Genomic DNA, 23,301 nt, shown 5'->3' with positions numbered 1-23,301 from the left:
TATTTTCTTAGAGGCAAATTTACCATTCTTCTTTGATTTAGGTCATTCCTTTTCAGCTTTCCGAATTACGCATTCATATGTTTCTCCTCTACTTCATCTGTGTTCCACAAGTTTCATGTTTTATTTTCATTCTATTGTATTCCAAGTATTTTCCACTTTGCACTGCTATATCTTGGTTTTCCCATGGACTATTTCAAAGTATATTGGTTTCCAGACATGTGGGGATCCTCTGGTTTGCTTTTTGTTATTGATTGATTTCTGGTTTAAATCTGCAAAGGTCAGTACACATATTCTGTATGATTTCCATTTTTTGATGTTTGTTGAGAGGTACTTTATGACCAGCGTATGATATATTTATACCTAGTTCCTGTGTGCTTGAAAACAAAAGTATATTCCGAGGTCTTTAGGTTTAGTGTTCTACTCATGCTATTAAGATTTTCACGATCCTTATGGACATTTCGACTGCTCCATCGCCCACTAAGGGATGTGTTAAAACTTCTAGCTATGATCCTGAGTTTTTCTATATCTACCATTAGTTCTGCTTTATGTATTAGTTTTGTTTTATATTTGCGATTGGATGCCTCCAGATTTAGAATTGTTATATCTTCCAGTCTTATGGTTTTATAATTGTGAAATATTCCTTTTTATCTGTAGTAATCTTCCTTTAACACATATATCCCCTGATAATAGCACAGCCACACCGTCTTTCTCTTGGTTAACATTTCAGTGGTAAATATACTTAAATTCTTTCACTTTTTCTCTTTCTGCATCCTTACATCAAGCTCTGTCTGACTGAAGCAATATAGAGCTGTTGTTTTAAGACATAGTCTAACAATATTTGCTTTTCCCCGGAGTGTTTATCAATTTGTGTTCCAGGGTCATCCTCTGGACAGATCCCGTGTGCATTACCCTAATGCGAGTCTGTCTTCTGACACGTAAGAGAGAGGCTAGAAATGAGGACACAGAGAGAAGCAAAAAGGTGCAGAAAGGAACACGGAGGCCTTGTGACATCTGTTGAGTCCCATAGTAAGCTGATGACCCCCACTCAGGAAGTTACAGGGAAAGCCAGAACTCCCCACCCTGGGCATTGTCCCTCCATGCGCCATGCCCATCATCTGTGGTCACCCTCTCTTTCCTACCTATATGGTCCGGGCACTGCTCTAAGAACTTCACATGCATGATCTCATTCAATTCTCATATGAACCCCAGGAGGTGAGTTCTATTTTTATTCTCTTTTCACAGACAGAAAAAGTTAAGTCTTACAAAGGTAAAAAAAGGATTTGGCACAAACCACAAGGCGGATGAATTCCAGAGCTGGGAGTTAAACCCAGAAAATTTGACTCCAGTGTCTTAGGTATAAAATGCCTTAAGTACAAATGTTTTTTGGCATTTTCCACTAGGTTTCTTATGTGGAAAGAAAAATTAGGATATTTTTAGACCTTGGCCCAACCTGAACAACCCATTTACTTCCCCAAATACTCTTTTATAAAATGTGTATTTTATTAATAATTGCTGATGATCTGTCTTTTCCATTGTTCTTATTTAAAGTTTTATTTCTGAAAGTTCCATCCTCGCTTTTCTTAATGTTCTTAAATGTTTTATGGGTCTTCATTGCACATTTTCTATAAAAAATATGGATTGTGGTTTTCTGCCATGTGGGGCAGGATTCAGGAAGAGATGAAAATATATGAGCCTGAATTGTTAATCTTACATCTTATTTCTACAGGGTGCTGCGCTTTTTCTTGCCAAAGGAATGTTGACAGTTTGAATTTATAACAATGCATTCAGAAACCTGGAGGTTTTATAACAGAAAATAATGTATCATTAGGCACTCTGAAAGGATAATGAGGCATTTACTACTTCTTGCTCATTTTGGTAAAGGTTTCGAGAAATAAACATTAACTCGTATGGACTTGGCATATGGGTCATTCATGAACTAAGCAGAGAATGCACGATATAGTTAGCTGCTTGAATGATTTCTCCATAAATTATTCATGTTTCTAATTTATCTGACCATTTTCCTTCTCTTACAATATCTGAATTATTCTCATTTCCACAAGACAGGATTGCATTAGCATCACAAAGACAGAGTTAACCAATAAATAAATAAATAAATAAATAAATAATAAACAAGAACACACACACACACACACACACACACACCAAAAAACCCCTAACTGGTTGACCAAAGAAGCCATAGTCTAAACAAATCAAAGAAACACAGAAGTGTTAGAGTTGTATCCCTCCACGAGAAACAACCCAATTTGGGGTTTTAGTCTCCCTCAGAAACTTGAATACGTCATTCTTAATGAGATGATAAATAACCATGGCAGGGACTAGAAGGTCAATCTACGGCTATGTTGATTGGAGGTAGAATGAGGCTCACATCTGGTGGTTGTGGTCAATAAGGAGAGATCTCCCAAGAGATCTCACTTCAAGTGGCAACCCTAGCATGCTGATAGAGGGCCCAGAGCATTTTAACGAGACCCAGATTACAGAGTGCCCCCCGTCCCATCTTTTTTTTTTAAATTTCTTTTCAGCGTAAGAGTATTCATTGTTTTTGCACCACACGCAGTGCTCCATGCAATCCATGCCCTCTCTAATACCCACCACCTCATTTTTAGTTATGTGACCTATAAGACTCGTCAGCATATCATGTTTCTCTAGTGTCATTTTCGCCGTGATTAATTACAAATATCAAAAAAAGAAATCCGTAGCAACTAGTTCACCTGTTGGCATTTAGCATGTGTTTGGCTAAAATAGACATTATTAAATATATTTATTATTAAATAATAAGTCAATTGTTCCCCTACTATCACAAATCCTAAACTGGTTCTCATTACAGTTAAGTCTATAGTAACTGTTTACACCTACTGAAAGATAGGTGTGGAAGAGACCATATTCTATTTTTTAAAAGATTTTACTCATTTTAGAGAGAGAGAAAGAGTGCACATTGGAGGAATGGAAGAGGGAGAGAGAGTCCCTAGCAGACTCACTGCTGAGTACAGGGCCCAACACAGGGCTTGATCCCAAAACCCTGAGATCATGACCTAAGTTGAAACCAAGAGTTGGATGCTTAACGGACTGAGCCACCCAGGTGGCTCCCAAGACCATATCATTTAAGTGAACATGGAGGGATAAGCAGCTTACTTTGTGGGAGGCTCACAGTACTGATGGGGAACAGTTATGGGTGAAAATGACAAAGCCAGTTGGGGGCCAATTTGAATGCTGCTCAGTAGGCATGAGAAGTCCCTGGTAGTCTTTGAAGGGAGAATGATACGTTCCAGCTGTTCTTGGGGAAGACAGACCAGCAGTAATAGGCATGTGGGCTGGGTCACAAGGGAAGAGAAGAAGTCAGCCTTAATAGAGATTCCTTTCATAATGCCCTGTCATAGGCCAGATAAAAGGATTTGATGCCTAAACCAATTGTTGCTGTTGCAATGCAGAACAGTACAGGGGTAAAACCCACCTGGAAGGGGTGCTTGGGTGGCTCAGTCACTTAAGTGTCTGCCTTCAGCTCAGGTCATGATCCCAGGGTTCTGGGATCGAGCCCCATGTCAGGATCCCTGCTCAGTGGAGTCTGCTTCTCCCTCTACCCCTTCCCCAGCATGTGTGCCCCCCGCCCCGCGCTGCCCACCAAATAAATAAAATCTTAAAAAAAAAAAAAAAACCTGGAAAAGAGAAAGAATGAGAAATGCCACTGCCCCCTCAGGTTATGGTACATCAAAGAGAAATCTAAGTTGTGAGCTTGAGGGCCTGGGAAGACAGGGATGACATCACAAGAAGCAGAGACTGCAGGAATGTGAGGTTTAGAGGTTTAGGAGAGTGAGTTCACACAAACACACACACACACAAACACATCTTGAGAGGCAAGGAAAATATACAGGTGGAGATGCCTTGTGGCAGGTGGGGATGAAGAACTCAAGGTCAGAAATGGAGCCAGGAAACTGCAGACATCGTAAAGAGGGGATATTCAAAGCCACCAAGTTGCATGAGATTGTCAGGAGTGATAGAAAACAGCAGAGGAGAATTGAAATAGAAAACTGATGGGTACATCCCAGGGCAGGAGGAGAAAGAAGAGGAGATAGAGGGGGGAAATATAAGGGGTTGTCATATACAGAAGGAGTGGGAGCACAAGGATAGTACAGTGTCTTTGAAGGCAAAGGAGAGAGAATTTCAAAATTACCAAACGCTGCGATGGGAATGCAGAATGGTCCTGCTGCTGTGGGAAACCGTTCGGTGACGCCGCAAGAAGTTAAACATAGGATTACCATATGGCCCAGCAACCACTCCTAGGTATAAATATGAAAGGACTGAAAACCAGTACTTAGACAAACACTGCACACGAATGCTCGGAGCAGCGCTGTCCACGGCAGCCGAAAGGCGGATCAGCCCAAACAGCCGTCAGCAGACGGACGGACGATCAACAGCTCAGGAACAAAGTACTGCTACTCAGCTGCAGAGAAAAATAATGAAGCCCTGACACCGCTACAATGTGGACAAAGCTTGAAGACCTCACGCTAAGTAGAAGAAGGAAGTCACCATATTGCATGAGTCCATTTAGGTAAAATATCCAGAACAGGTAAATTCTCAGAAACGAAATGTAGATTAGTGGTTGTGAGGACTGGGGATGGGGGTCGGTGTGAGGATCAAGTCCTTGACGAGGAAGACGGTTTTTGGAGGAATGATAAAGTATTTTGGAATTAGAAGGGGCTGGTGGTTGCATAACATCATGGATTATTAAATGTCATGACTATGTTCACTTCAAATGGTTAATTCCATGTTAAATGAATTTCCCTTCAATAAAATAAAACTTAAAGAAAATCAAAAATAAGTTGCCAAATGCTTCAGAGAATTCTAGTGGGCTTAGGGCTAAGAAAAAGTTTAAGGAAACCCACTAGCTCAGTTTCAATGACTTTCCAAAGAGAACAATTTCCCCCAAGTGTTGAGGGTGGGGGCCCCATCTTGGAGCGCTGGGGTGTGAACTTGTGATGAAGTAGAGAGGTTGAGTGAAGACTATGTTTTCAAGAAGTTGGGTGAAGGGAAGGGCAGTGATAAGAGACGCAGCAGCTTGGGAGAAATTTGTTCAATCTGGGGAGATTTGAGCGTGTTTGAAGAGGGGGAGGATTCAGAGAGCAGGAAACAACGGAAGGTATACCAGAGAAAAGGCAGAGCATGATGAAAACAGAAGTACAAAGGAGGGGCTTCCAGAGCACAAGTGAAGAGATGCATCAAAGATGCATCCTTCCTCTGCGAGAGAAGGAAAAGACTGGAGGTGGGTAGAGATGCAAGAAGGACTGGGAAAGCTCAAGCTGGAGGAGAAACTTTATACAGCGAGAAATGCAAGGCTGGCCACAGGAAGTTGTAGGCAGTGGGGTAGGGCTTGCTGCTTAGGACACATGGGAAAGTCTTGGAGTTGTGCTCAAGGAGATGAACCATAAATTAAAGGTGAATAATAGAGAAGTGGTCAAGGCAAGAGTGTGTAGAGAGGGAGTTGCTCTGGCTCCGTAAGAGTGAATGCCTCATCAACCACGTCCTTTCCACCTCCCCTCCCCTGCCTTCTGGAAATGTTTGCCTACAAATGGGGCGTCACATCCATACAGACTGGTATTGCCTTGCTAATTTCAGCCCATCCTTACAGATACTTGAGTTGGTTTTGAATCTCGAGTCTATCACCCAGTTAGGATCCCAGAGCTCCGAGAGTAATACCCTAAAAACCATGTCTTCATATTTTTATTTCCATTGTTGGGGATGAACTCAATCAACCAGCACCATTGGCCGCATGCATAGAAACCATTCTCTTGGCTGACTGGATTACCTCTCAGGACTCTGGGTTGCAGCTCTTCAACCCATCTCAATTTACCTTACTAGTATTTGGTAATAATACTCAGTTCATATTTCTCTATCTTGACCCAAAAAGGCATCAGATGTTTTCTTCAATGCTTTTTTGAAGATTCTGAGCACAAAGCATGGCTCCAAAATATTCTAGGTGTAGGACTATGGACAAGTCAAGGTCTTTGCCTAGTCTTACTCTGTTCATCTGTAAAATGCAGGTAATAGTAGCTATTTCATAGAGTTTCTGTAAAGATTAAATGACTTAATATAAGAAATGCACTGAGAGGGGTGGCTGGCACCCAGTTGGAGCTACATAAATGCTGGCTGTGATCAGCATTATTAACATCAAGAGCCATTCCATTTCTGCCATTTGTTTACTCATTCAATGAGAGTGTTTTCAGTGCCAGGTATTATGGTAAGTGCTAGATTCATAGCAGTGAGCAACTCAGTTACAGCTTCTATCCTTATGGAGCATATGATTTTATTTTACCTTATAAACCAAAAACAAAATAGTAAGACTTATACAGCATCTGGAAAAAAAAAACATGGGGGGGATTACTATTATTTTTATTTTCATTGATATTTTCTTTGATTCAGTTTCTGGATCTTTTTTGTAACTTTCTTTTTTGCTTCTTTAGAGAAAATATTATCCAAAGGTCTGAGTGAAAGAGGAAGTCATGAGAAAACAAGGCAAAAAGACTAATGGTCACGCTCTTATGGCTTAGGCTCTGCGAACAAGCTCCAAATTGAATAAGAAACTTCGAGTAAAAAAGGGGTCGACCTTCAATTATGTGTGTTAACTGGGGATTGTAGAATGGACAGTGAAAGGAAGAAAACAATGCATCCTGATTCTCTGTCTTAAATCTCCTGGCCCCGACTTGAAAAAAAACAGGGGCACGCGCAGACATTTGGTGAGAGTGGGGGGCAGCCTTCGGAAATAGCATGGTACGTTATTCAGATCATTCTGTGAGTCTCTTGGAGAACCAGCACTGTTTATAGCTCCGTGACTTCAAAGGAAAAGGTTGTAAAAAGTTGCTATCAACAGAAGTCCAATTTTCCTGACCTGTGGAGGGGTCGGTTGACAGTGCACACCTTTTGTCAAAAGGATTTGCTGCAAAAAGATTGAAAATTAGAGACTACCTGATCTCCATAGAGAGCTGGGAGGCAGGAGAAACTGTGTAGACATCGGCGGAAGGAAGAGCCCCCTGTTGGATCTTAGGGCCCATTTTCTCTTACTGGTGGAGGAGACAATGAACCTAAGGGAAGATCCCATGGTGCCCCTTCTGAATTATAAGAAGACAGGAGGGAAGTCACTGGGGCCAGCGGGGTCAGAGCAGTGAGCTCAGTCGAACCTAAGGCTGACTCTCATTCATGGAAGATATTTTTCCATTCATGGAAGATCTCAAATTTTTTAAGCCCTTTTGGTCTTGGGCAGCCCTGGAATGTTTGTCTTACTCCATCCCATGGGGGAGCTCTTTCTCTGTTTAAAGGCCTCCCCAACTGGCCATGTTCACCAGTCTAGAGCCTGAGACTTGGCCAAGAGCCTTAAGATGCCATCTTTGTCAGCATGTGAATTTTCTCTGCTATGTGTGAGTCCACAGATATGTCAAATTCTGAGACTGTATATGGGGTATTACTTAAAGCTCTTTTTTTTTTTTAGAATTGATCTTTTTTTTTCATGTAGAAAAAGAAGAGCAAGTGTTAACAAAAATCTTTTTTTTTGTAAAAAATTCATTATGATGATATAAAAAAAATATTTGGATGGCTACACACACATGATATTTGTTTTGTGACTGTTGCTATCTCTTGTCTTATTAAGACAGAAGAAAATGTCCAGCCCTCCCGGACCCCTGGAGGATGTCGGTACTCTTGGCATTGCTGTTGTAGCCCCCCCAGGGGGACAGGCCTGGGCAGTTCTATTTCTGTTAACAGGATCCAGGTTTGTTAACAAACCCTGATGAGATTAGACTGTGGGCACAGGTGGAAAATGCTTCCTGTTTGTCTGTGTGAAACCCTGACACCACACTTGGCTTTGCCCAAAACAATCGAGTCAAAGGTCAAACAGCATCGATAGTGTGTCCCAAAGGGAGTTGCAGCCCTCCCATTTATCTGGAACCCAGCCCAGCCACAGAGATCAGCAGCCCACAGGCATCTACCCATCACGGGTGGATGAGAGGAGAGGGGTGACCGGGGCCATAAGGCTCTTCTTTGATATTTTTTTCCAAATGTTCAGGCTTCTGCCTTAACAGTTTGGGTGAAGACCCTATCATCTGACCGACCCAAGTGCTGGGGATGGAATGAACAGGACATCTTCTCCCTGTTCCTTTGCTCCCTAATTATCGAGTATTGAGACCAAAGAACTAAATGGAGACAAGCTATGGTCTGTATCGGAGGCTGTGTGGAGTTTTTTTGTCTGTTTCAATCAGAAATGAGAACCAGGCTCTCACAGAGTAGCCTAGAGGCATTTCCATTTGGAAATATTGCTCTGTTTCTATTAGGTCCTGTTTCCAAAGGTTCTGTTCATGAGGAAAGTTTCAAAAACGTGTCATGGCAACATGTGTCTTGTCCACCTACCTAAGATGTCTTCAAAATTCTCATTTATTTTTGTATTTTTATTTTTTATTTTTTTTAAAGGTTTTATTTATTTATTTGAGAGAGAGAGGACATGAGTGCGGGGAGGGGCAGAGAGAGAGGGAGAAGCAGACCCCTGACAAGCGAGGGTCCCGACATGGGGCTCGATCCCAGGCCCCTGAGATCATGACCTGAGCCAAAGACAGCCGCTTAACGGACTGAGCCACCCAGGCATTGCTTGCTTCTGCATTTGTAAAAAACGTTTCTAATCACTTTGAACTTCCCTGTGCCATTTCATCTCTGAGGAGTGCGGCCACAGCGACAGAACCGCGGTGACCAGGTATCCCCACGTGCCAGCTAAGAGGGGCTTTGAAAAGAGGTGGTCACCCCAACGTTTACACTTAGAACACACTCGTACTTGATTCAGGGTAGTAAGATGAGACAGGGGAGCCCAGGACAATGTGATTCTGTCATAGTGTCTTATTCCTTCCAGGAGGCCAGGTGAAAATTTATCTCTGAGGATTCTCTGTTGCTTTTACTTGAAAAGGCCCAAGCAGCGGTCGGAAGGCAAGCTGCGGCTCGAACCCGGGACCCAGGGAGTCACTGCAGATCAGAGGCCTGAGGGCACCGCTTGACCAGCTCTTGGACCCGAGACCCTGGTTAGAGTCTCAGTTTCCTGATTCATCAAACGCCAGTAACACCATCTGCTTCGAGCCCCTGTCGTGAGGAACAAGTCTATAGAATGTGTGTAGAAACAACCTTTTAAATCATAATTAAAAAAATAAATAAAAGTAAGGCATTTTCCCCAGACTCCAGGACCAAGAAGGTGAATGAGTGAGAGTCTGAGATAAAAGGAACCTGTGGCTGAGAAGACATGTACACTTGGGAAACCTCGTGCTGTTTCCCAAAGCTTCTTTCTCTAGAGATTCTGTTCATGAGGGAAGTTTCTGAAAAGTGTCATGACAACACAGGTCTTGTCCACCTACCTAAAATTTCTTCAGGAGTTTTGCTCAGCTCTGCATTCAGTTTTTTTTTTTCTTACCATTTTTAAATTTTTCTATGTCATTTCATCGTCTTTATAGGAGAATAGGAAAGCGCCAGTTTTGTTGTAAATGTCAGTATTACCAAAACAGCAGTGACTGCAGAGAATCAGAAGGCCCAGGCCCAGGTCCCCGCTCTGCCGCCTGCTGCGAATGCTGACCTGAGCTCAAGTGCTCCCCCGACCTGGGCTCCTTCCACATCTGCAGGGTCGGAACCGGACCGCCAGCGACACACATTGGCTATGAGGATCAGAGAAACAGATGCGTGCTTGGGGCGTCTAAGACCGTGCCCTAAAGGTGGTAGGCACTCAGCAAGTGATTCTTTCCCTCCCTCTTTCAAAATACATAAATGTCTCTGGGGAAGAAACCCTGTCCCACTGGAAGACATTTTCCACCTGTGGCGAGTAAGCACTTAAAAATCTATGATAATCTACATTAAGATGTGCTGTAAGTGGAAAACATGCACTGAATTCCAAAGGTTTTAGTATAAATAGGAAAATATAAAAATTGCATAAATAATGTTCACATTGCTTACTTGTTGACATGGTAACGTCTTAAAGAAATTATATATTATATATTTTGGGTTTTATATATATGTTGGGTTAAACTCTCTGTCTCTCTGGCACACACACACAGACACACAGAATCTATGTTTATGGTTTAACTCCCCATGTGTATATTGGGTGTGTGTATGTATGTGTTACTATAAGGAAACTTAAAATTACATATGTGGCTCACATGGTTTTCCTGTTGGGCCGTACAGCGGCACAACCATGAAATCTTGAGTTTTCACAAGCCAAAAGGAAACTGTTTAGTAAGGTAGACTTTCCGTGGGATCAGTTACTTTTCCCCAAGCATTTTAATTAAAATTAATCTTCAGTATACAGTTTTCTTAGTTCTGACCCACAAAGCAATATGTTATATACTTAAATTAATGAATCAAAGGATGTCTTTTTATCTGTATTTGAATAGTATCCTGGAGCTAAGAATCATAAACAGAACAATTTAGGCATGTGTCAAAATGTACCAGCCTAATACCTTATTCTTGGATCTGTACCATAATTTTCACGTTACATATTTCCCCTAATTTGGGCGACAGTCTAATGGATAGTAATGGGGAGGCTTTTGCCATGCGGAGTGATCCTACGCGGGGTTCTGAAGTTACCACACGTGTTAAATCAGAGCCTACCCACAGCTTTACCAGGGGCCTTTATGGCCACTGCAAATGGCGAGATGGGTTCTCCACTGTAATGGTCGTAAAACACATTTCATGGGAGCGAGATCGATACTGTGGACCTGCTTGACAGACTCCAAGCCACTCCCAGTCAATGTGATAAGATCTTGCAACAAGGCAATTTCCATAAGCTGGTGGCTCGATTTCTCAGGGATGGTTTAAACAAACCAAGTCAAGTTCCCTCCGTGGGGCATGATAGGGGCCCGGGAGGTTGGATGGTGTAAGGCCCCAAGCAAACAGGGACTGAAATGGGTGGCTCTGAGTTGATAAAACTGGAGTTTATCTCAGTAACACATGTGCAAAAATATCTTAGTGTAGAGCGTGTGAGTTCAGGAAAGATGGGCGAGAAATGTACAGGGGGTACAGCAACTGCCTGAATAGTTCCATTAAGAGTCAACAGCCTGTGACTGAGACCCTCTGGTAGCACCAGGCTAGGCATGATATTCAAAAAATCTTTTGTGGGGGCTCCTGGGTGGCTTAGTGGGTTAAAGCCTCTGCCATTGGCTCAGATCATGATCCCAAGGTCTTGGGATCGAGTCCCGCATCGGGCTCTCTGCTCAGCGGGGAGCCTGCTTCCCTCCCCTCTCTGCCTGCCTCTCTGCCTACTTGTGATCTCTGTCTGTCAAATAAATAAGTAAATAAATCTTAAAAAAAAAATCTTTCATGCACCCCATGCTGGCATCTAAACAAGGCTGGGTATCCCTATAGCGCCTGCTTCACAGATGAGAAAACCACCTCAAAGGGTTTAGGTGACTTTTCAGAGTCATATGATGGGCAAGTATTAAATACTAAATTAGATTAGATTAGATCCCAAATTGGGATCTAATCTAATCTAATTTGTCATTCCGGGTCTGCTTTCCTATCAAGCACAGCTCGGCTGAATGTCACAGAGCACGCACATGTGAAGGGACAGTAGGATTCCAGCTGCTGCTTTGGAGCCCCCAGACCCTCAGACCTGCGAGGTGCACAGTGCGTGGACCCGAGACGGCGTGCAGTGGAGGCGCAGCCCTGATCCCCAGCGGGGCTGAGGTACAGAATGAGCACAGTACAGCCTCGGCACCTGGGCCGTCAGTGGCATGTTTTATATTTTTATCTTAAACATTCAAAACACAACAACTATTTCCTCCCAAGTTGTTCCTTCTTCTGATGGCTCCTTTTATCTTTTGGGAACTAATTCCATCCTAATTCTTGAAACTGGATTAGGAGTTAAATTTATGTCTTTTAAATGAAGAGTTCCTAGTGACGGTGAGCCACCAAGATAAACAAGCCCTATACATTCAGCTTCTTCATGTCTCTCATAACTTTCTCTATCCGTTTCACTTTGGGGGGAATTTTTTTTTTTTTTAAAGATTTTATTTATTTATTTCACAGCAAGAGAGATCACAAGTAGGCAGAGAAGCAGGCAGAGAGAGAGGGGGAAGCAGGCTCCCCGCTGAGCAGAGAGCCCGATGCGGGGCTCGATCCCAGGACCCTGAGATCATGACCTGAGCCGAAGGCAGAGGCTTAACCCACTGAGCCACCCAGGCGCCCCGGGGGGAATGTTTTATATGGCAAAAAAGGGGGGAGAAATAATTTTTTTTTTTTTACATTTAATGAAGCAACTTCATTCAGAGACCAGTTTCCCTTTACTGAGAACACCACGTACGGACTTCTAGTGAACAAGCGTGAGTTGTGCATAATTAACTTCTAAATGCTGCCCAGTCTCTTGGTGTTTATTAAGTGGACCTGTAGAAATGAAGAGTCCTGGAAGACATGTCAGCATTTCACACCCAGTGGACACCTGAGAGTGAAATGGTAATGATGTAAATTCACGTGGGAGTCTACATGCCCTCCAGTGTGTAGACCAAATAGAATTTGGTCCTGATGGGCAGGCGAGGGAGGGCTGGGTGGTCTCGATTCGCCAGGCTCATCTGCCGAGCATTTATTATCGTCTGGCTTTGATGATACAGCGATGAGGAATGACCGGCATGGTCACGGCACGTACTTTGTGCTGGGCACAGTTCTAAATGTGTTGCGCATATTTACTCATTTAATCCTCACGATGTCTCTACGAAGTTCATAATGTCGTGAACCCGTTTTGCCGCTGAGGGAACTGGAGCAGAGGGGATAAGTATAGGCCTGGGAACCAAGGCATCATGGTCCCTGAGTTCAGGAGTTCCGAACAGAGACGGGAACCAGCACAAATCAACTGGGCAGTTAAAATTTAGTGGTATGATCAGAGAGCCGGGAGGGGTTCTATGAGGAACATGAAGGAAAAAAAAAACACTTAATGATCTGGGGGGAACAGACAGAGAGGTGTCCCTAAGGGAGGGAAATCTTGGTGGGTCCAGAAATATCAAAGGAGGTGGCCATGTCCGTTGGTGCTGGCCACACAGCAAGGGGACCTAATCCAGACAGAGGGGCAGCCAGCATGAATGGGAGGGCGAGCTTGGCCAGTTCAAGAAACCACGGTGGTTTGGTATTGGAGTGAGGGGCCCAGAGTTCAATGCAGAGAGTAGTGTGAAAGGTGTCATACATTCTACTTGGACATTTGTTCAAAAGACATTCAATAAACTCCAGCTATATGTCAGGCGCTGTCCTGGGTACCAGGGATAGAGCCTTGGACACATCAGAAAAGAACCAAGTAAGGAAGGAAGAAAGGAAGGGAGGGAAGAAGGAAATAGGAAGGAAACAGACTACATTCCAGCTTCCGGGGAGCTTATACAGTCTTATTGGGGATCAGGGAATCCGAAATAAATGCATAATTTACAAACTGAGAAGGCCACGAAGGAGCAGAACCATTGGTACCAAGGGAGACCCTCCTTCGGCACAGGGAGCAGGGAAAGCTCTTGGAGGGCAAGCATTTCAGCAGGTCAAGCCCCTTACAGGTGAAAGGAAGCAGACTTGAGGGAAGGCTGCAGAGACCAGCCACGCTAGACGGTGACAGGGCTTTCCAGACACCTGTGAAGGCTGCATAATAGTATCCCGGGAGACAGAAGGCAGAGAATAAGGGCAGGAGACTCGGTGCAGACAAGCTACCATCTGTCCGGACATAGCGTCATGAGTGGAACTCATCATGACCTTCCCCAGGCTAGAAACCCATCCAGTAAGCATGGTAAGTCTTGGCCCTTCCATGCCCATCCTACCTCCCCTCTCAGATCACGAAGGACTAAGGTGGTCCTCTGCCCTCTCCGGTCTACAGCGGCCTTACACTGCCCATAGAGACAGGTCCTAGCTTCTGGGAAGCCCATTCAAAATGCAGAGGCAGCTTGGGAGTCTATAATTAAGGGATTAACGACAAGATTTCACAGGTCGAGACTTTCCGGGTGGAAGGGGGTCCGGGCAGCAGGTACAAATAAGAGAGACACATCGTGTTATTAAAGATCTGAGCTCTAGTGACTACCACGGAGCCGGGCCTTACTGGGGTTCCATTCATCTCCGAGAGTCCTTCCTTCCAAAACACAGTGGTGTGAAATTAGCCACTGTGATACGGCTCCTTGATTACCCCAGTGCCCTTGCTGAACACACCTTCTCTTTCTTCCTTCGCTTTCACTTTCTCCTCCTGCCCTTATTCTCTGCCTTCTGTCTCCCGGGCCCAGTGAGGTCACTGAACCCCCAGTACCTATTCTTTCTCGAGAGGTTCCAATATGGCACCATTGTTGGGATAATTCACCTGGTGCTCTGGGCGGCGCCCAACAGAATGATTCTGTGATGCAGACCGTGCTTATCCCCGTCTCACACAGAAGGGTGTTGAGGTTTAGGGAGTTGGCTGGCTCGTCCCACATCACGGTCATAGGTGGTGGAGTGGAAATTTGAAACCACTTGAGTTCAACACCAAAGCCAAAGCCCTACCACTATACTGTTCTCCCCCTAAGTGTTTACCCTGAGATCTAGTCCCATATTTTCTATCATCTCTATCAAGATGTCCCTAGGAGCCACCAACTCAACACATCCAAGCCTGGCAAATCGAGTGCCTTTCCCGACCACCCATTTTCTGACTGGTTTCTTCCATGGCTACCGTATAGCTCTGACTTGTGCCCCCACCTCTTGACCCATGGGCAGGAAAGAGAGTGGATGTTTCAATGGAGAGGCCAGATCTCAATCTCATTTCTGCCCATTTCAAGCTTGGGGATCTTGGCCAACTTTTCACATCAGGAGGAAGGGGTGAAGTCAGCAGCCCCATGGGGAGGTGGTGATTGTGAGGGTTAAAAATAAGGGACATTAAAGCACCCACCTGAGAGTCCCACTAAGCACTATAATTTCTCACTCGCTCACCCAGCAGACAGTGATGGCCACGAATGCGCCGGCTATGTTCCAGCCCAGTTTCCTCGCCCAATCTGGTCTCTAAAGGCACAGAGCAGACCTTGCTGCCCCGCGTGGTGCTTTTTCATCACACTCAGTCACTTTCCCTCCTGACCCAGGATCAGAGCTGACTTGGGTGCTCGTTGTGTCCCCTCTTAGCAGCTGGTCGCTTGGCTGCACATAGTAGGGCCTCCAAAAGACCAAACAAATATCTCTTAAGGACTGTGTTCTCCTTGGAGGAATTCTCTGGCTAGCTATTTTTTTTTCCCTTTCCTTTTTTTTTCTTTTTAATTTTTTGGGACTTTTTATTACAGACACATCTGGACAGCTTCACAAGGCCTATTTTCAAACCTCATGAAATTACCAGAGGCAGCAGGTGAGGGCCCTTCTCTGCTGGGGTCCGACAAAGTGAGTGGTCCAGCAGCCTCCCCCAGGCTTTGCAAGAAGTCGTCAATGGCAGCCAGGCTTTGCGGACAATGGGTTCTGACAGAGGGGCCTGGCCGCCAGGAGGGGTCTCTCTGGGACTCAAGAGGCCAGTTCTTTAAGACCGAGTCTCTGTATTGAACCCCATGTCTCAGAGCCTCTCAAGGTAGAGTCTGTCCTGGGAAGGGTCCAGAATTCCCTCCGCTCTGCTTTAAGCAGGACAGACAGTATGACACTGTCTGTCCTGGATTTAAAGACGAGCCATGAATCACGATGAACGATGTCCGTCTGAACACATCCCATCCCCCACGCAAACCCCCGTACATGAATCTCTGTGCCATTTACTTGTTTCTAAGAAGCACTTTGTGCTACACATCCCAGCAATTTTGTTACTCTAGATATTTATCAAGTCATTTATATCACAAGTTAGAGAGATGCTGTGAAAATGACCATGGCTGAAGAGAAAAGAGAAAAGCTTGCTTTTGTGGTGCTGGTGGGTTTCCACACCGGATGTATTCATCAATACCCTGTTTTCTTTGAAAATATTAGTGGCACTCTGTAGATTCACTTTTTGGCTTGCTATCTACCCTTAACTCTCAGACTCCCAGATATGAAGGGAAATTGTGGGGTCTGTCTGGTCCAGGCATGGCGAATACATTCCATCCCTGAAAATATCTGTGAATGATCAATGGATAGTAGCTTCCAGAAGCACCGTGTTGGGAGCGATACTCAGGTCAAGCCGGGGAGAGTTAGCCATATCCGCCATGAATATGGTGACAGAATGGGGCAATGCACCTGCCACGTATTAGTGGTCCCAGACTGCTTCGCCCACTAGTCTGCAGTGAAGGAGTTTGATGATTCTTTCAAGATCACAGAGACCATCTCTATCTCTGCTCCTGGGCTGTAGAATCAGTGTTCGCACCACTCCCACCATCCACCGCTGAACAAAATTAGCAGATAAAGCTAGGTTATGGGGAGTGTGGCAGATGGAGAAGGCGGCAAGAATCAACGCTTTGAAAAATTGGCTAAGAGCAGACCATGGAGCAGGAGCAAAGGCTCCCAGCCACACCCAGTTGGGGACACACCATTATTATTGCCATTGTTTTGTCTGGGTTTTGTAGTGTGACTTTCCTTCCATCAAGAAACCACAGAGTCCTTAAACTCTTGATGAAGGATGGGTAGGTGAGTCCACGGTAGCAAAAGTCTCTGGATGACACAATCGGGAAGTCTAGAGGGCATTCTTAACGTGTGTCAACCTGTGCACAGGTACAAGGATCAGCATATGTGTGCATCTAGAAAGGAACAAGCACCAGGGCATGGCAAAGGAGCGGTGCCATATGCAACGGCGGTCTTGCGATACAAGTCAGTGGGCCGCCGTGCTCCTGGCCTGCCCAAGCACCATTCCCCATCCTCAGACAACAGCACGCTAATTTACTTCGAGTAACTACCTATCTTCCGCTGTCCGACTGTATGTCTTAGGTGGGGCTGACTCTACCCTGGCTTCAGGATAAGACCCAGGGACTCAGACTTAGCCAACTAGAGCATTGCTACCCAGTGGACACAGTGACTGGTTCGAGGGTGGACACATGGAGCCAGTGAGATTTGATTTCAAGCGTTTGTTGGCATTGTCAGGAAGAGGAGCTCTCCCAGGGGACCTGAGGCTGGGAAAATGAAGTAGAGCTTCTGAGATCTGCACATTGGAAGGCAATGTGACTGTCTAAGAGTGAAGCCAACAGAAAGAAAGCAGAACCACATCAGGGGTAGGGATCAAGGCGGATGGCATATCTGGGCACTGGTACACAGCCACGCCACAAGGCAGAATTATCCTGAGATATTTGCGGCATTAGCCAATATGTTTTCATGTACCACTCCTGCCCCGATAGTTTTTTGAGTTAGGTTTTTGTCATTTGCAGCAACAAAAATGTCTTGGCCAATAAGAAACCAAAGAACCATTTTCCGCATAAGACGTCCAGACCCCGGCATTCCCCTGTGGATCCAGTTTATCCCAAACACCGGTGTTACCTGCAAGGAGCCCTGGATGTCCTTCCCCCCGACAATGACAAGTTCTGCCATGTCCTCTGCGTGGGGGCTCCGGGCGTGGACGAATAGAGTCTTGCCCACCGCAGTTACGTTTTTCAGGGCAACTAAGCTGCCGTCATGGTTCATCTTGAAGTATGGGCTTGAGACCTCATAGTGTACCTTGCTGTTTCCCTCGCAGTCACGGAAGGTCACTGGGGAGACAAAACAAAACAGAACAGGTGAACAAAAATGGGAAGAGTGTGAGTAGGTCAGGCCGCTTGGTGCTGGAGAAATCTCTGACCATCAGATGTGGGTGACCGCTCCCTCCCAGATCTAACAATGCTTCCCCTTATCCCACGGCACCCCCTTGTAGCCGTTTGGCTTTGCCTGTGCTGGGGAGCCTCCACCATTCTGGATCTGTCCTTGATCACCTCCCGTGTTCCAGGCGGGCACTGAGGGTGCATGGATAAACGGGATCTTTTCAGACAGCCGCTCGGGGTTCCAGAGGGCAGTCTGGGTGAGCAGAGAGGCCAAGAACACCAGTTAGTCTGGTCTTGTACCAAGGATGCCCGGCCCGGATTAACGCAGCAGCGGGAGAGATGTGGACAGAATTCCTACAGTCAAACGGCTAGGTCAGGTCGTGTTTGGGAAGGGAAGGGAAAAGCAGCTGTTCCTGTGGGCAAGCACAGGACTGTACTGCTTGCTGTCCTCACCCCGCTTCTGCTTCCGCAGCTCTCTGCTGAACAGGCTTGCTTGTCTAGTCAAGCCTTTGACTGAAGCGTGACACAGACGCGGGAAAAGCACATACATCAGAACGAACAACTTGATGTATTCTCATGAGGCGGGCATGCCCGTATACCCAGGGCCTAGCCCGGACGCAAAATACTACCCGCCCTCCCCACTCCCTCCCGCACCAGCCCCAGCCTCCTCCTTGACGGCTGCGCGACGCCGACTTCTAACACCACGGGTCTGTCCGCCCGGATCTCTGCTTCCTGCAAGCGGGATCACGCAGCGTGTGCTCGTTCGTGTCTGGATTCTCCCACTTACTGTTGTGCTCGTGAGTGTCACCCGTGTGTCTGGGACTCACAGCAGTTAACCCTCACCACCGGGTAGGATTCCGGGATGTGGCTCTAATGAATTTATCTATTCCACTCTTGATGGCCGTCCGGGCTATTTCCAGGTCGGGGCTCTCAAAATATCGCCACGAGGAACTTTCTTGTGTGTCTTTCGTGACGATGTCTACCTCGGGCTGAGCACAGCACGCTGTTAAAGCCATATAAATATTTGATGAACTAAGCTGATCTTTCTGTTCTGGGAGATCATTCTTATGGTGATAATGACCATATTAGCTGATAATGGTAATAGCTAATGTGAATTGAATCTTTTCCACATGCAAGGCTAAGTGTTGGGCATTTTACGTGCATTATCTTATTTAATCTGCGCAACGAATGAGGTGTACTTTTTGGACCCCAGGTTATAGGTAAGGTAACTGAGGCTCGGAGAGGGCAAGGCAGGTAGCCCACATGATTAAACCAAGATTTGAGCCCAGGTCCCTTTGTCTTTTGCAACAACATGTTTCTGTAAAGACTAAGCCTCATATAAAACACAGCCTTCCTGAAGCCTCATCGGAACCTGAACACCAGGGCACGAGCACCCAGTCTGTCCTGCTGCTGGGCTCCTTCCCAGCCCTGATGCGCACCACGGGGTGCCCTGTTGAGCTTCCTCTGCATCAGGGTCTCAGCACCTTCACGGGCTGCCCACTCAGCTTCAGGGGCATCTGCGGATGCACGAGGGGACCGTTGGGTGTCTCAGACATTGACTCACTTCCTCTGACCATCATGGTAGCCAGGATGAATTGGGCATGCCCGGTTTCAGTTTTTGAAGGTGAACTATGAAGGAGAGACACATACGTTGTTTCATTACTATCGATTAGCATTCATCCACTGGGGACACATTGTTCACATGTCAGGGCCTGCCGGATTGCCAGGATGCTGGCTGGTTCTGGCCCTAGCCTCTGGGAGGGATGCAAGACAGACTGGGCTGGGGAGGGCTGGGGGTGAGGGAAGGCATACAAATTTGTGGGGTTCTACTTCAGCCTTTCTCTTCCTTTCCCTTTCTTTTCTTCCTTTCTTCCTTCCTGCCTCCACAAATTCCTTCCATAATTATTTACTAGAAACCCTAGATGCTGGGTTTATAATGTTGAGTAAAGGGACACAGTCCCTGGGTTGAAGTATAGTCAGAGAGATAGACATTAATGCAATAGTCTTGTAAGTAACAGGGGACCTACTCCAGGCAGAAAGAGCCACAGCATGTGCAAAGGTCCAGTGGCACTCACGGGATTGCAAATAAGCCAGTGAGATGGGCACGAGAGCAAGGGAGAAAGTGAGGAACAGAGAATGGAGAGAAGCTGGAAAGGTGGGATCTGGAAGGCCACATCAAGACTTACTCCTTGAAGAAAGCTTTGGACCTTCCCATCACAACTATAGAACCAACTTGCCACTACCTGAGTTTCATACAAATACAGACCCTCATTGCAAATGATGCCAGTGGTCAAGGTCCTCCATGGCTAAGCTGTCCATCGGCCTCCCTTCTGGCCTCTACCCTCACTCCATGCCTCACACATGACTCTTCCCTGCGCCGGACTCTGCCTTCTGCATTTTCCCACCCTCTGCTCCTACTGCGCCCTCTGCACAGAAGTTACTGCCTGCCTTCCTCACCCTGTTAACTCTCAGCCTTTCTAGAAGAGTCAGCTCCTCAGCTCGCCCTCCTCATGGTCCCTGAGTTTCCTGCACACAGGATCTTCCGTATCATGTCATATCAATATCCCCATTTTATGTATCTGTTTTCCTCATCAGAACCAAGCCCAGTGGCTCAGCCGGTGAAGCGTCTGCCTTCAGCTCAGCTCATGATCCTAATTAGAGTCCTGGGATCCAAGCCCTACGATGGGCTCCCTGCTCAGCGGGGAGCCTGCTTCTCTCTCTCCTTCTGCCCCTCCCCCTGCTTGTGTGGACTTGCACTCTCTCTCTCAAATAAATAAACAAATAAATCTTCTTTTGAAAAAAGAACCATGACCAGAAATTTCATCTTATTTTTCTATCCATCCCTCTATCTCCAGCAATGAACAGAGAGCTTTTGCATACAGGAGGCCGTCCGTGATGATGACGCTTAATTGCTCTCCAGGGGCAAAATGATACCCTAGTAGTGGCAGACTGGGGACATGTACCTCTTTAATGCTGGGAGCAGAAGCTGCTGCGAGCAAGGGCAGGGACTGAGAAAGAAGGTCCCTTGTCTACTCTTGTCTCGGATGAGCCCGGCACTGGAGATGGGTAGGAAATGAATGTCCCTGCTGTCCCCTGAGTTCCCCAGACCCTGCATGCGTCCGTTTACGAGAGCACTTGGCTTCCCATGCCTAGCTTTGACTTAGCTCATTGGTGAAGTCAAAGGTGATACCTTAACTTTCTTCCTAATCTTAGTAATGCCGTGTAGAGTCCCAAAGCTGGGATCAGCGCGCATGTTGAATGAATGAATGTTTTGACAAATAACAGGAACAACATCTACCATTTACTGAATGCCAGCTGCGTGCTAGGCCATGGGCCAAGGACTCTACATTAGCCTCTCCTTTTTGTCTCAATTCTAACCAATAGTAGCATTTTCAACTTTTTTTTCCACGATGTACCCCGCAGGATTTTAAAATTGTTTGCCTAATTGCCACTGCTGTCATGAATTGCTTTGTTGGTTTTTAAAGAAATTGTAATTTTTTTTTCATTCCAAGAGAGAAAGAGAGAGATTGAGCATAAGCAGGGAGTAGAAGCAGAAGGAGAGGGAGAGAATCCCAAGCAGGCACCAGTGCAGAGCTCTGCTTGGGGCTGGGTCTCATGACCCTGAGATCACGACCTGATCTGAAATCAGGAGTCAGATGCTTAACCAGCTGAGCCACCCGGGCACCACTACCGCCATGAAATGTCAGTGGTACAGATATACTCCGTGTCTGTGTACTTATGTGCCTCTGTGCTTTATACACACACATAAAGTGCAAACTTCTGCCCCTCCTTCATAACACCCGCTTGGGGGTAATATAGCCCCGAGGAAAATGCATACTCTATCAGCACCATTTTCCATTTTACAGGAAAACAGACTGAGTCCCTGAGATTTACCAAGTCGCTCACATATCCCCAGAGAAAGCAGGAACCTGTCCCCAGTCCACCTGTCTACTGCTACGGTTTAAGCCCTCAGCACATCCATTTCCTGGAAATTGAGGCGTAAGAGGGAATAGGGCAATTGCCCCACCCTGGCCCCTGAAGGCCACTCGCTAATCCCTCTGGGCTTCTCAGAGATCCCAGATAAGGGCGTATTGAGAAACCACATCTACGTTCAGGATCTGGCACATCGTAGGCACCCAGTATAGCCTAACTTTCTTCCCAGCGGCTCTATCAAATAACTAAGGATTGCAAAATTAGGTCTCTGTTTTAGGCACCTTTACCAATTCAGGAGCAGATCCTTGAGACTATGTTTTTTTTCAAGGCTCTGAGAATCACCAGGAGAGCATTTTAAAACATAGCAATACCTGTTCAACTACCGACCAAGATTCTAATATAACCGAGTTGGGCTGGCTTCTGGGCACTAATATCTCTTTAAAGTTCCCCAGATGGATCTGATGCAGCTAAGGGCCAAGAACCAGGATCTCAGACAACGGATGCCAGGTTTCCACATTTCCCAGCCGTCCTTGGCACAGAGAGGAGGCTGAGGACCCAGCCTGCCAGGAACTCGTCTTCCCGTGCCCAAAGAAAGGGCAGTTTTAATGGTAGGTTTCTAAGCCCTTTTTCCAAACCTGGCTCATGTGTAGCAGCCCTGTGACCTTGGGCAGACCACCCATCCTCTTTGAACCTCAATGTCTTCATCCGTAAAGTGGGACAAGTAATAGTACCTCCTTCATAAGTATTAACTCTTATGGTGAGCATTCAACATGATCATATAAACCTACATGCATAAAGCATGTGGGATGGTCCTCCACGAATAAGAATTATTACCTTCATGACTTCTGTAATTGTGGGCATTAAGGAAGCTACATTTTTTTTTCCTTTTCCCACATAGCTTCCTGCTTCCAGCTAGTTTCCCACCTGCCTCCTGGGTCCTTCTGTCCTTTCTGGTCAGGTACCCATGCTCTGGCCTGCTGCGCCAGCTGTGGTTACCATGGAGATGGTTACTCAAGGCACCAAGGGAGTGAGGGCCAAGGGAGTGAGGCAGATGATTCTGATCTGACCTTGCCCAGCTTCAAATTTTCCTCCTCTTCTTGCCAAAGCCCTACCTGTCCCACATGAGAGGTAGTGAAGGAAAAAATGACATCAAAGAGGCAAAACGACAGTGCCCCACCCATAGTAGACTCAACAGCGTTTCATGAAATGTTCTTTAAATGGATTGTTTGTACAGATAACTTCCTACCAATCTAACGTAATGTTTTTCCTCAAAGCACGGCACTGCACGGAGAGCTTTACACTCATAATTGCACTGAATCCTCACATGACCAATTGGAGGTAGATAATTTGTTTCCTCTCTAGAAACTGAGACTTAGCGAGGTTGAAGATGGGGAAGGCCACGCAGTTCACACTAGTCTGTCTGGGCAGATACACTCCCTCCTTCAAACACTTCGCATCCAGCCTCATATTTTCACCGTATTTTCCTCGCTGATCTATTATCCGCTTAATATTTTTCTTTTATTTGTCTCACATTATTTATTCTCACAAAATTATTTGAAGATAACATTTATAATGTATATCAGCCGGGCCAGATGTCCCTTCTTTTTTCCCCCTAATAAAGTTGAATTAAATCTAAGGAGTCAAATAAAGACACGTGTATCCTTGCAGGCACTGAAGCCCTCAGAGTGATGTGGGTTCCACCTTC

At 45.8% G+C, this 23,301-nt stretch overlaps 1 protein-coding gene across 1 annotated transcript in view; it reads right to left on the bottom strand.

Moving 5' to 3' along the window:
- Positions 1-23,301, bottom strand: part of LOC111152768 (cadherin 13) — a 991,753-nt gene that overhangs the window by 602,207 nt on the left and 366,245 nt on the right. Inside the window, exon 3 of the mRNA XM_022511391.1 lies at positions 17,407-17,615. Coding sequence (XP_022367099.1) covers positions 17,407-17,615 — 209 coding nt within the window. The remainder of the gene's footprint in view (positions 1-17,406; positions 17,616-23,301) is intronic.

This window comes from Enhydra lutris, unplaced genomic scaffold (assembly GCF_002288905.1).
Source record: "Enhydra lutris kenyoni isolate GAN:26980312 unplaced genomic scaffold, ASM228890v2 scaffoldscaffold30, whole genome shotgun sequence".
In the NCBI taxonomy this organism is placed as follows: domain Eukaryota; kingdom Metazoa; phylum Chordata; class Mammalia; order Carnivora; family Mustelidae; genus Enhydra; species Enhydra lutris.
This window is presented reverse-complemented; position numbering and strand designations above follow the sequence as displayed.